At 40.4% G+C, this 12,814-nt stretch overlaps 1 protein-coding gene across 1 annotated transcript; it reads right to left on the minus strand.

Annotated features, from left to right (window-relative positions):
- Positions 1-1,689: 1,689 nt before the first annotated feature.
- Positions 1,690-12,082, minus strand: LOC108664668 (protein diaphanous; the record flags this gene model as incomplete). Its single annotated transcript, XM_018151331.1, has 8 exons — positions 1,690-4,422; positions 4,902-4,977; positions 5,624-5,861; positions 6,877-7,060; positions 7,558-9,831; positions 10,271-10,368; positions 11,209-11,319; positions 11,972-12,082. Coding segments are annotated over 8 exons (3,303 nt in total), but the record flags the coding sequence as incomplete, so codon positions are not given.
- Between the last annotated feature and the right edge of the window lie 732 nt (positions 12,083-12,814).

The raw sequence follows: 12,814 nt of genomic DNA on the forward strand, positions 1-12,814 counted from the left end.
CCTGGACCTTCAAATTTGCTCAATGGGCAAGAGCGCTATCACTTTCATTTATAGTAATATTTATTGAAGCGTTGTGGAAAAACAAAATGTTCATCAAATAATGCCTGAAACTATTTATTATTTAAATTATTAAAAATTAACTAATACGTCTCGTTGTCTCGCTATGTCTCATTGTAAAAAGTAAAAATTCAGGAAAATTTTAAAACCCCTTTTAACCGAGACGGCCCTTTTCGTCTCGATATTGTCCCGGAATTACCACGGAGTGATGAAAACTGTCCCAGTTTCTATTTGTAACCGGGACAAACCTTGCTGTCTCGTCTCGTCTCGAATGGACAAAAAGTACCAAACGTAGGATTCTGAGTACGGCCACAGGTTCGTATCCCGTGGTGTCTACATGTATTGTTTTTGCTTCAGTTTTGTGTTGTTGGGTATCCTGGGCCTATACTTTCAAAAAGAAGTTAAGAGATCGTAAGTTCATCAGCCAATCATTGACGGCCTTTCAAGCAAAATCCACCAATCATGGACAAGAAAATAGAGCGTAAGTACTTACGTTCACTTAGCGAGTTTTGAAAGTATGGCCCCTGGTATCTACCCTGCCGATGTTGCCGTTAACTTGCCTCGGTTCATATACGACAGACTTTTCATAGCAGTTCATATACAAATAACGGCCATGTGATTATTCAATATTTGCTTTATTAAATTTATCATTTCCATAAAAGATTTATTATCAGATGACCTTCGGGCACAACAATAATGTTGCTCCCCCCTTTAGCTTGGAACTTTGTTGTTGTTTCTTTCATTTTATCCGTTACCATTGTAGTGCAGAAGTATTTATTACGTCATCACATCATTGATTAGACATGTTCATCAGTTATTAATTATAAGTTCACATTATTAATTAGAAATGTTGAAAGAACGGCACTCAGTTTCAAATTCATCCAAGATTTCGTCTTGTAAATCTGCCTCCGCAGTGCTAAGACTAATGATGCGAACGCAGGCTGTAACAACGCGTTAATAATAATTATGTTGTAATATATTCCGCTGGTGACACAGGCGACTTCTTCATAACCTATCCTCAAGTCGGACAAGCAACTCGAGTTCAACACGCAAGTTTCCCCGCTTAAGGGGAGCGTCTACCCTAAAATCGAAAATTTCCCCTTTTTCCGTTTTTGGGCTCGTTTAAAAGGTCGGCAAAAACGCGGACCGTATCGAGGCAAGATTGCGGATTAAGAATAGTTCTGCCTGAGGGAACCTCTGCGTTGTGATGCCAGACTCTCGCTGCTGAAGAGCGACAAGAATTTCTATAATACAACAACCATCATTAATTGATGGTTGATTGATTGACTGATGGAACAACCATCATTGACTGATGGTTGATTGACATTTCGATTAAGAGCTTAATAAATCAAATAATTGAAGTTTACATTAGAGCGTCATAGTGGCTAACTTGCTCTCTAATTTCACACAATTTAACAACGCATGACGCTTGCAGCATTCCCGTTTCAACTGATCTTTTGCTGGAATGTCGATAAAATTGTGAGAAAATTGCAAGTTATGCGTAAGAAACTAGACTAACTATCCTGCAACGAGTGTCTACAAGATACTACAATATGATGCGACATATCTCAAAGATTAAAAAAAATATCTTTGCTATACCCGTGGTTTTCAATAGGATAAAAAGACTGTGGCTACCATAACAATATATGGAAATGCAAAGGCACCTCTGGCTTATGCTGCATCACAGCAGCGGGAAGGCAGTCATCTCAAGGCACAATAAAAATCTTATAATACAATTAACACAGACTCAACTTATCGCGTGTCGCAGTTTGAAACCAACCTTCTAAGGTCCGAAATTTTTTGCGAGTGAACACATCAGACGACCACGTCATTGTAGTGCATAAAAGTCTGCTCGCAACAGTTTAAGTAATAAAAGAACAGCAGCAGATGCAAAGGATTTGCATGCTCTATTTTTGCATAAAACGTCAAAGTTATAAAGAAACTGAATCAAAAAGGGGAACATTAAATAACAAATGTAGGAAGCGTGACGCCAAGTTTGTGCGTTACACGCAATATTAAATGCGGTTTGATTGAGCGGCGCGACACCGTGGCAGTAACTGACGGAAAATATCGTATAACGTTCGTGGAATGCGTAATGTTTTGTACACAGTGATGTACTAAAATTCCCCAGTAGACAGTGCCTTTAGAAAGACCAAACAGTCAATAAAAGTGACCATTATTCATATTCACCTCTGTCGGGTGGAATTCGTTTTGTACACAGTGATGTACTAAAATTCCCTAGTACAAAGTGCCTTTAGAAAGACCAATCAGTAAATAAAAGTGTCCATTACTCATATTCGCCTCGGTCAGATGGAATTCGTTTCCTTCCTTAAAGGATTTTCCAAATAAGAAGAGCAGGTAATCAACATCAAGCGGAATGTCGTAGCAACAATAAAATATTAGCACACAAGAAGTTAACACGAAAATACACCCACACTTCGAATTTCTAGTTGTCAAAGAGACATCTGGTTACGAGCCTCGAGATTATTGTCTATTAATTTCAAATTTCTAGTGATCATAGAAACATTCAATCACAGGTCTCAAAATTATACCCTGGTTAACTTCAATGCATAATACTGGAATAAGAACTAGAAGATCCTGCTGGGTACATAACCTGGGCGGTCTTTAGTGAAGAAAAACTTTGAAGACAAGAGAGTTGTTTAACTGAAGTTCTGCAAGACGTAAACAGGAATACACTTTGCGAATACTATAAAGACGACATTTTGAACGCTTATCAGTGGACTATTTGACTGAGAGTAAATTGCTTATGAAGAAATTTCTGTAATATAAGAATGGCACAACACAAGGCTCAAGTGAAGGCAGGCATGTTTGTGCCAGACAGACAAATGTCGTGGAACACGGAACAAGGGTAATGGACCATGGAAGAGGGGTTATTGAACATGGAACAGTGGAACAAACACGTAAGAAGGCTCAAATAAATGGTACAACAATTTTCCAAATGCGCGCTAGGTTTTCACATATCGGCAGGTTGGAGAACGTGAAGAAATAGTGCGGTAATAACCGCAAGTCTTAATATTTTATATCAAGTCAAATAAATGCTTATAAAAGATAGAAATGCACAACACTTTTTACAAAGCCCTTTTAGCAAAGCTTATTATTAACTTCTCAGTATAATTTAAACCTGAAATGGTAAATTGTCAGCAAATAATATATATGACTTAAATAAAGAACTGATACTGTACAGCAACGAACACTCTGAGGCGACGTCAAATCTATCCAATAGCCGAGGTTGGTCAAATGTACAATACAATGGAATAAAATATTTGGAAGACATGTCACACAAAATTGCACTACAAAAATAGCATCATTTGTTGTAGCAAAAATGTGCAACCAGAATCAACGTTACAGCGGAATTTTGCCACGGCAGTTTTTTTTATAGCGAAAACAAAATAGAAGATGGAAGACAAGCATTCATCGTTAGAGCTAAATATATCCACAGACGAGCCAATTACAGACCATACATTTAATAATATTACCAGACCATAAATTTAACAGTATTTGTGCGGAGTCAATTATATAGCAGAAAGTATTTATAATATCCTTCAACATGGAGAAACAAATACGTCCTCGCGCACGTATCAGGGAAATCACTTATTAAAATTTAACAACTTTAAAGCAAACTTTTCAGGTTTTTCAAGGTGATTTTAATGCAACCAATATTCGCATTAACACGCGAAGGTCAAGAATAACAATCGTGAATTTTCCGCGATGAATCGTAGTAGCTATTGCACGTTCACTGGTGACCAATGACGATATCAATTTTTCAGATAAACACAAATTTCTGTTGAACACAAAACCCTTCAAGGAGAGAACAATTTCAGGTGGAAATGGCAATGAAGTTAGAGAGCCAACAAGGACTTTTCACCGCAGCATCAGGCAGTAACTGCAATTACACTGCGCTGTCATCAATGACTTTTCAACGCAGCATCAGGCAGTTACTACACTTACACTGTGCTGTCATCAATGACTTTTCAACGCAGCATCAGGCAGTTACTGCACTTACACTGCACTGTCATCAATTTTCAATGCAGCGTCTGGCAGTAACTGCAACTACACAGCGTTTATCAAACGCTCTCTAAAACAACAATAGTCAGTAACTTGAAGACTATAAAATAATCATCAAAATCGGTGTTTCAAAGATCACGAAGGCGTTGCAGCAGCGCAGCCTGGTCCCCTCCGTTGGTCGGGGCACCTCCTGCCGACGACTCGACGAGACGATCACGAGACTCGAGACCTGTGGGCAGTCCAGGGGCGCGGCGCTCGCGAGGGCGAGACTTGCGGGGCAGCATGCCGTTCTCGTCAGCCCCTGACAGCAGCCCATCCAGCGTGTCAGGAGCTGCTGACCTGTACAATATTTATTATTAACAGTTGAACTTGACGTTTTTAACGTGATTTATTTAATGGTATGTAAATGCATAGCATTTAACAACCACATTACACGCTCATGCAGTACGTACATAATTGTACCGATCGAATCATGCAACGACCAATAATTGGACCTCTAAAACTAGCTTTCTTCTTTCAGTAATTAAATCAATCTTAGATTGTCCTTATCAAATAATTTAAGTACATAATGCGTTTGTCACGTCAAGCTAAGAAGCTTATCCTTCGTTAAGGATTCATAATTATTAATAAATCCCTTATAGATCCAAACATACAATTAGATAATGACCTCAAAAACTCAAAAAGCATCAATGTAGCAGAATTTTGATTGATGTTATTGATAAATTAAGTTTATTAATGATTAAATTGATGTTATTAATGGTATACATTAAGGTTATTATTCCCAAGCGATCAGGTTATTGACTGTAGAAAATTCTCACAATTTGGAGGATGAGGAGGGGGAGGTGAGACCAGACCGTGAGCGGGACCTGTTGAGCTGTTCTGCACGCCGCTCCGCTAAGCAATGAATACAAAATGTTAAAATATATATATTCAATAAATACGTTAGTTGACGAATATAATGAGAATTTTGAAAATATTCAATAAATACCTGAATTGAAATAATTTATATAAAAATAATTTTCAGTAAACATTTCAAGGTCAACGACACGTTATGGGATTCAACTGTTAATGGTCTTGATTTTAATATTACTGCTCCGTCCGTCGTGGGTGCCTCCTTAGCGACAACATCACGCATCACGTACGTGACAAATACAAGGGCTTGGGTCCAAAAACTAGGATTCTCATGAATGCTAAGAAAAGAAATTTTAATATTATGACGGACGAATGATAAATATTAATAGGATGATGATACATATTATTCAACCTCGAAGGAGATGCTAACCACTCTTGCATTTGTGTTAAATCCGCCGTTTTGTGAGCGTTTCATTATGATGAAATCCTAAAATATCGTAGTTAAAAGTTAAACAAAAAGATACTGCTAAAAAAGTGCTACAGGCACCTCTTGATGCGAGACCTGTCAACTAACCTGCACTCTTGGGCTGCCGCCGCCTACGCCCCATCACATCAAAGACTAACCTGCACTCTTGGGCTGCCGCCGCCTACGCCCCATCACATACGCCCCATCACATCAAAGACTAACCTGCACTCTTGGGCTGCCGCCGTCGCCGCCCCATCACATCAAAGACTTGTCCCGTGTTGATGAGCTGCACCAGTTGGTCCATGACTTCCGTGTTTGTTTGGTCGTTGGTGACGTCCTGTAGGGCGCGCTGCCTCGTGTCTCTGTCAGCTCGGTCAGCGCGCTCCAGTTCAGCTCGAGCTGCAGCCTCTTCGTCGCGCCGCTTCTTCTCTTGGCGTCGTATGAGGTCCTCTTTACAGCGCTGATCATCACAACAAACAAATTAAATTATACTGCGGTTGAAAATTACATACAATATATTGAGCTTTAACCCTAAGTTCACAGATGAACTAACACAAGTTCATGCCTCCTCAACTTTTGACACTCGGCATAATTTGAGCCCTTTTTAGTGCATTTTCTCATTTATGGAAAGAAAGGCGCTATTGTCCTCGTCATGTCCGTCCGTGACTTCACGTCACGGACGGACGAGAAAATGCGCTCTCTGTCACTCACCGCAGTGAATACTGAGTTATATTTTTTTCCTGCTGGCTTAGTTGTACGTATGCATTCTCAGCCTAGCGTCCATCTGATGCAAATCGAATTCGAAAAATTAAAGTGCAATTTTTCTGTAGCAAAATAAAAACTTTACATAACCATGAAGAACATGAATGTTTCGGAAAAAAAGTGTTTCACCGCAGTGTTTTAACACACGCTCGATGCCAACATAGATATAATACATCGAGAAACCACGGTGACATGTGTAACACTAAATACAGGTTCACACCATACTGACGGGCAAGTGCCAGGCATATGCCAGTCTCGGCCCAGTTCTGTATTCTTTGATGCATTCTATAGAAACATTCACACCAGCCGTGACAGGCATGTGCCCGGCAGTGTAGTATGAACCCGGCCTAGATCCATAGGATACCAAATTACAAGAGAAACTAATCAAAATAAGCAAACTTTCCTCCAATACCAAAACCCTATTTTTTCAACACCAGACGCGCTACCCCTGCGTGTGGGTGATTATTATTACCTACCGGTACATCTGCAGGGTCATCCGCCAATTTTGCGGGATAATTGAGGTATGTCAGAAAATTGCTCTGGCCATTTTTATGAAATATTTGTAACGTGGGAGAAATGATTGTAGGCTACTGATGTGAACGAAACCTAAGTCAACAACAATCAGTATTAACCTAACAAACGTGCCCAAAATACTTTTAAACCTATGCCTATTAACCACCAAAAACCCTTACCCATAAACCACAATAACCCACCGAATAAAGGGCGATGAACTCATTGAAGTCCTTGAAGAAGTCCTCGAGTGCGTACTTCGAGACCTCGAAGGTGAAGATCTCGGAGACGGTCTTGTAGCACTTGAGCATCATCTCGAGGGACGTCTCCTGCAGCGACACCTCCCCGTCCGCCTTCTCGTAGAACTCCTCAAACTTCTCGCGGAACCTGCGGCACAACTTGAGTTTTTATCTACAGCTATGGCACAACCTAACTTACTCCCTACAGCAGCAGTACGAGCGGTGCAACTCAGGTTATTAAGCTATAAATTACAGCACAACCTAAGTTACTGCTTACGGCAGCATACATGCGGTACAACTTGTTGCCACCTACAGTAGTTTTAGGATAGAACTTAATAAATTCATTTCCGCAATCACACTGGGAAGAACCTAAAATATTCTTGCCAATGTCATTCTAATTTCTCAAAAAAGCTCAATGGGAGTTCTATGAATAATATTGGCGTGAACGATTCTTTCTTTTACTGACATTTTCTGGGCTCGACTTGCAAATTATAACAGAGAGTCTTAAATTTCAGGCACTATGTTCTCCGAGCTCCACTTTGCTAAATTGTCATGAGTACATTAACAATTTGACTATAAAATTACAAAACATGTCCGACTATAGCAGTGGCGCTAAAACAACACCCAAAACACCTAATAACTCACCGATCTTCGGGATCCTGCTTGTGATGTCTCTGCAGGTCATTGCCAATATTGTTGATCTCCTTCTTCATCTTCGCAAGGTTTGCCTTGACTTGGTCGACGTTGACTCTCTCAGCTGCCGCGAAGTGCAGCAACCCATCCTCGAAATCTGCTGACTCAGGCTCCTCGTTTATCATGGTCTCAGCGAGGTAATGCAGCAACGTCTGGCCGTCGACATCCTTTGTGTTGGCCAGCTTTGGAAGGAAGCTGATGTCAAAGCCGATAGTGTCGGCGTTCCGAGAGCCAGAGTTCAAAACGTTACCGAACTCGAGAATGTAATAGAGAACGCGTTCAAACTTTTTGGAATTCATTAGCTCTTCAAGAGCGGCGCGGGTGTTGACAATATCCCTACGAACGTCTTCCAACATTTGCGGGTACTCCACCTTGAACGCCATGTTGCGCAAAATAGGAACAAACTTCTTGATCCTGCCGATGGTGTGCAGGAACTTCTCGCCTTCAGCCAGGTCGTCAGGATCGTCCTCGAGAGCTACAACTTTGTTGATGACGTCATGGTCGGGAAGAGACGAGATCAATGTCTGAATGGCAGCCGAGTCCAGACAGCCAGAAGAATCCAAGCACAAGACCTGCTCATCGCACCTCAGGATAGCGAGACGTATTTCTTCAAGAGACAGATGTTTGTACTGGCCTCTCAGAGCTATAGACAAATTCTGATTAGTTTTTGTATCTAAAACCCGTAACTCTTTCTCCCTTTTAACTGACTTTTCAGCTCCATCTACGGCTTTCTTTTTCACTTGCTTTACTGCGAAATTTGCACCGAGCGTCTCGAGAACTTGTTTCTTAATGTTCGGTTCCTTTTTATTGAGCTTCACCCACACGCTCTTCTCACTCATCTTTTGAGGCGTAACTTTGTTCCACTGAAGGCGCTTGGTCTGCGCCTCAGGCTTGATGCTCGCCCTGCGCAGCGTCATGCCGTGAGGTAGACCTGCAGGGGCTGCCAGTCTGGGACCACCGGGAGGTGGTGGCGGGCCAAAGCCTGGACCACCTGGTGGAGGCGGTGGACGGGGACCACCAGGCATGGGTGGCGGGGGAGGAGCTGAACTACCAGGCATAGGTGGCGGAGGCGGTCCTCTGAAACCTCCTGGAGGGGGAGGTGGTGGTGGAGGGCCACCCATACCTGGAGGTGGTGGCGGTGGAGGAGGACCACCACCAGGCACGGGAGGTGGAGGGGGCGGTAGCCCTCTGCCAATAGCCTCACTGAGGCCAGGCACGACCATGAGGCCACCTTTCTTACTGGGGTCTCCCTGGGCGCCGAACTTCTGAAGATCTTCTATCTTGGCGCGGCTCTGGGCGAGTTCAGCCTCGAGCTTATGTTTCTCAGAGAGCGCGTCGTCAAGCTGCTTCTGATACTCCAGCGCGATTGTCTGGCCTTTGGCTTGACTCTCCTTCTTCAGCTGCTCCACCAGATGATCCACCTTGAGGTCAAAACGCCTCGTTGAGCGGAAGTCTGGATCGCAGCCGTCGCGATGGAGCACGATTTGCGTAACGCACTCTTCTATGAGACGATAATACGAACTGCGTACGCCTTCTTCGTCCCTTATGAACGCCAGGTGCTGCAGGATGGACAGCAGCTGCAGCTCACACTCTGAGTCCTGGACTTGGTTTCGTACGATCTCAAAACACCGCCCCAGGTCATCAATGTCATCAATGTGGTTGAAAAATCTATCTTGCCAATCCTCAAAATCTTCTGTTCTGTACTTATTGAATATTTCGAGCTGTCTTTTGATATCGATATGAGTACTCGTGCTGAGACTCTCGAGCAAATCCTGCAATCCTGTTCTCATGAACTCGTTCCTCAGATGTATTCTGAAGTCGAGGTTATCATCAGGAACAAAATTGATGAGTGAATTAACAAGGCAGAGACAATTGAGCTTTAGAGCATCACTGTTCTTATTATGACCTTCTTCATCACTGATCCTAAGACCTTCAATAATGGGGTAGAACCTTTCCTGTTTTTTGAAGTCTGCCACGGCCGTGATGGCTCCGAGCACCTCGCTGTGGCCCTCCAGGCCGTGTTCGTGCCACATCGGTAAACTGAAGGAACACATGAGCTTCACGACCTCCAACATGATGGTGGATTTGGTGGGGTTCAGGGAGTGGGCAAGGACGGTGAAGGCTTCTTTGTGCGAGAAGAATGCTTTGATGCCGATTATGTTGTTGCAGATCTCGCGTAAACATTTGATGGCTTCGTGTTCAATAGGGTCCCACTGCTGGCTGCCCCTGTAATGAGAATAAGCTTACTGCTTTATTATTATTAATCTAACATCACGTTGGTCCGACCCTTTGTCTTCTGAGGGTAACTCGCATTGCCTGGCCTTTAGATACGAACATTCAAAATTTTTAACATATTTGTAGATCCATTTTTAGATTTCGGAGGCAGTAGTTTATAAAACAAAAAAAGAATAGATAAAAATCCTAATTTGAATTTAAATTCTTTTTAAAAAAATCTTCATACTCCTCGCACTAACAACTAGAGTAACCAAAGATGATCTCTACCTGAAGTGACTACATTTCATTAAGTTCAAAAGCTTAAGACAACTCAAGTCAAGTCTCAAGAATGAAAGTTTTGTTAATATTATAAGAAAGTTTTGGAACAGCGTGCCATACTTCTCTCTCTGACAATGTCCAGCTGGTTCACTCTGACCACCGCGAATCTCACCTTCTGTAGCACTCATTCAAGATGCTCAGGAGTCGCTTTAGGCCGCCGTTTTGAGCAAAATCTGATAGGAACTGAATTTTGTTGCTCCGAAGAGACACCTGAGAAAATATTACATGAAGCCTTAGCAGTGCAACAACTACAGACATTCTAGCACTTCACCAACCATGCTTCACAAAAATGATCTCTTAACAAGTATTAAATTAAATTTGTTGAAACCGATGTTGCCACTCAAATTCAACACTTTCCACAAACTTGAGAGGATTGAAATGATAAGCATTAGTGGGAACCACAAATCTAACATATACTACATGGTTGAAAGTTTCTGAACAAATTTCAAGAGAGCAACAATGTTTGGAGTTTAGTTGCATGTTAAAAGCGTTCAATGATACAACAACAAAAACTATATCTAGTCAACCGGGCCCCTTATGCAAGAGGAATTTATTGATATAAACATGCTGAAACAGCAATAAATCAAGCCACTGCCTTAATAAATATGTCAATATTGAACCTTTTGAAGTGTCAAGAATATTGAACAAACGAGCGAATTAATGTGTTGTAGAAAATGTGATCCTAATCAAGGAATACTAAAACCTTAAACGGACTGATCATAACGTAATTCACACTATTCAACAATGCTTGAACATGCTTATGCATTGTAATTAATGGCAATGATAGCCAAAACATCAATAGGAAAGTTGATTGTTTTTCGATAGCTGAAGCACTTTACATCGGAGAGCCAATGGTTCCACCCAAATGATAGTTATGAATGCTACGTGAAAAAAATCTTGAAATACAAGATTAAGTACAGTAAATAAGGCAAGTGATTTCTTTGCCTGAAGCATAACAATGTAAACACAAATCTAATACTGAATGATAACATGAAACACAGAAAATCTAGAACGAACACATCTTGCATTATCAAGGAGAACATCACTGACCTGTAGGGACTCGAGTGTTCTCAAGATGTTCTTAGGACTGAGGTCATCTCTCTCCAGGTAATCAATGTAGTCACTCGGTGAGTCCAGTTTGTTCTGGCCTTGTGTTGTGATCTGTAATGACAGTCGATATGAATCATTTAAAACTACAAGTTACTGCTGCTAGGTATTGAGGCATAAACTAGACTCAAGTTATATGATATTGAACTTTACAGAAAATAAAAGATTTCAGAATACAATAATACCCTGTACGTATTCTAGAAACATAATTTTGTCCTTTTTGTCTGATTCGCCAGGCATTCTAGAATACAATGCTAAAATTATCTTGAACGTGGAGAATTTTTAGACAATTTGTCTACTTATGAATAAATGTAATTGTTACTAACTCTTTTATAACTTATTCTTCCACACTATGGATGCTGCCAGTATAAAATGTTCAATGAAAACATGACTTTCTTACTTTTTGTTTTCATAGCTTATTGATGAGCAAGAAGCCTAATAAGGAAATGAAAAGCTACTATACATGACAATAATGATAGGGTACTAATCAAACTTTGCATCTTAGAAAAATAACTTCATATACAAATAAAAATAAAATAAATATATATATAAAAATAAATAGGAAATAAATAGCTACGATATATATGATAATAATGATACTAATCAAACTGTGCATCTTAGAAAAACTGAACTTATTTTTCTAATTACAATGCATAATGTATCAATGAAAAATGAATCTATTGAAGACATGTTTGAGAGAGCTAACCTTATTGTTATTCTTGAGCATGAGCTTCATCTTATCAATAGGCATGGTGAGCATGCTGCTGGTGTCAGCGATGTTCATCTCTGCTATCATCTCACGGAACTTGACCCGAATCTGGGAGGAGAAGGAAATTCTGTGAACATTGCAGTGAGAATTAACAAGTCTAGTGAATCCTGATATTCAAGGTCCTGAGTGAAGGTCATCTACAGTGATATCTTGAATAGTGAGAAATTAATCTGTCTGTAAAGCACTAGGATGGCATATATATATTTATATACACACAGGTTGTTTGAAATAAAACATTTTACACAATGGTTTGTCAACTGTAAGATGATCTCAGGGACTAAAAATTGTTTCTGAATAAGTCACTGATTTAAGCTTGAATCTCCAAAAGAATATTTGTAGGTGTCTAATTTTGATTTTTGATGAATGTGCACTAAGGAAACCAATGGGGAAAAGTGCAGGAATGGCACATCAATCTTTATGAAGTTTTCAATATGTATATGTTTGTTTTCAAAATAATATAACAATTAAAATGTCAGAACCAGTCCTAAAGCTGACTTGTGATCTGTGCAGACCAAGCATTGAACATTGAACTGTTTCACATGTGGAAATGTTACATCAGGTGAAACATGAACACATTGCAATCAAACTATGAGCCCAAGGATAATTCAGCTTACAAGCATCATCTAATGATAGATAATAGAGGAGATTAGGCAAGATAGGTTAGATATCTAATGTATGGTCAAGCCAGATAACCGAAAAAACCCCCAATCTATCTTAATATACAACATAAAACAACTACATACTCTAAAACATACATACAATACATTAAATACTATTAAC

Source organism: Hyalella azteca, unplaced genomic scaffold (assembly GCF_000764305.2).
Source record: "Hyalella azteca isolate HAZT.00-mixed unplaced genomic scaffold, Hazt_2.0.2 contig14952, whole genome shotgun sequence".
Lineage (NCBI taxonomy): Eukaryota > Metazoa > Arthropoda > Malacostraca > Amphipoda > Hyalellidae > Hyalella > Hyalella azteca.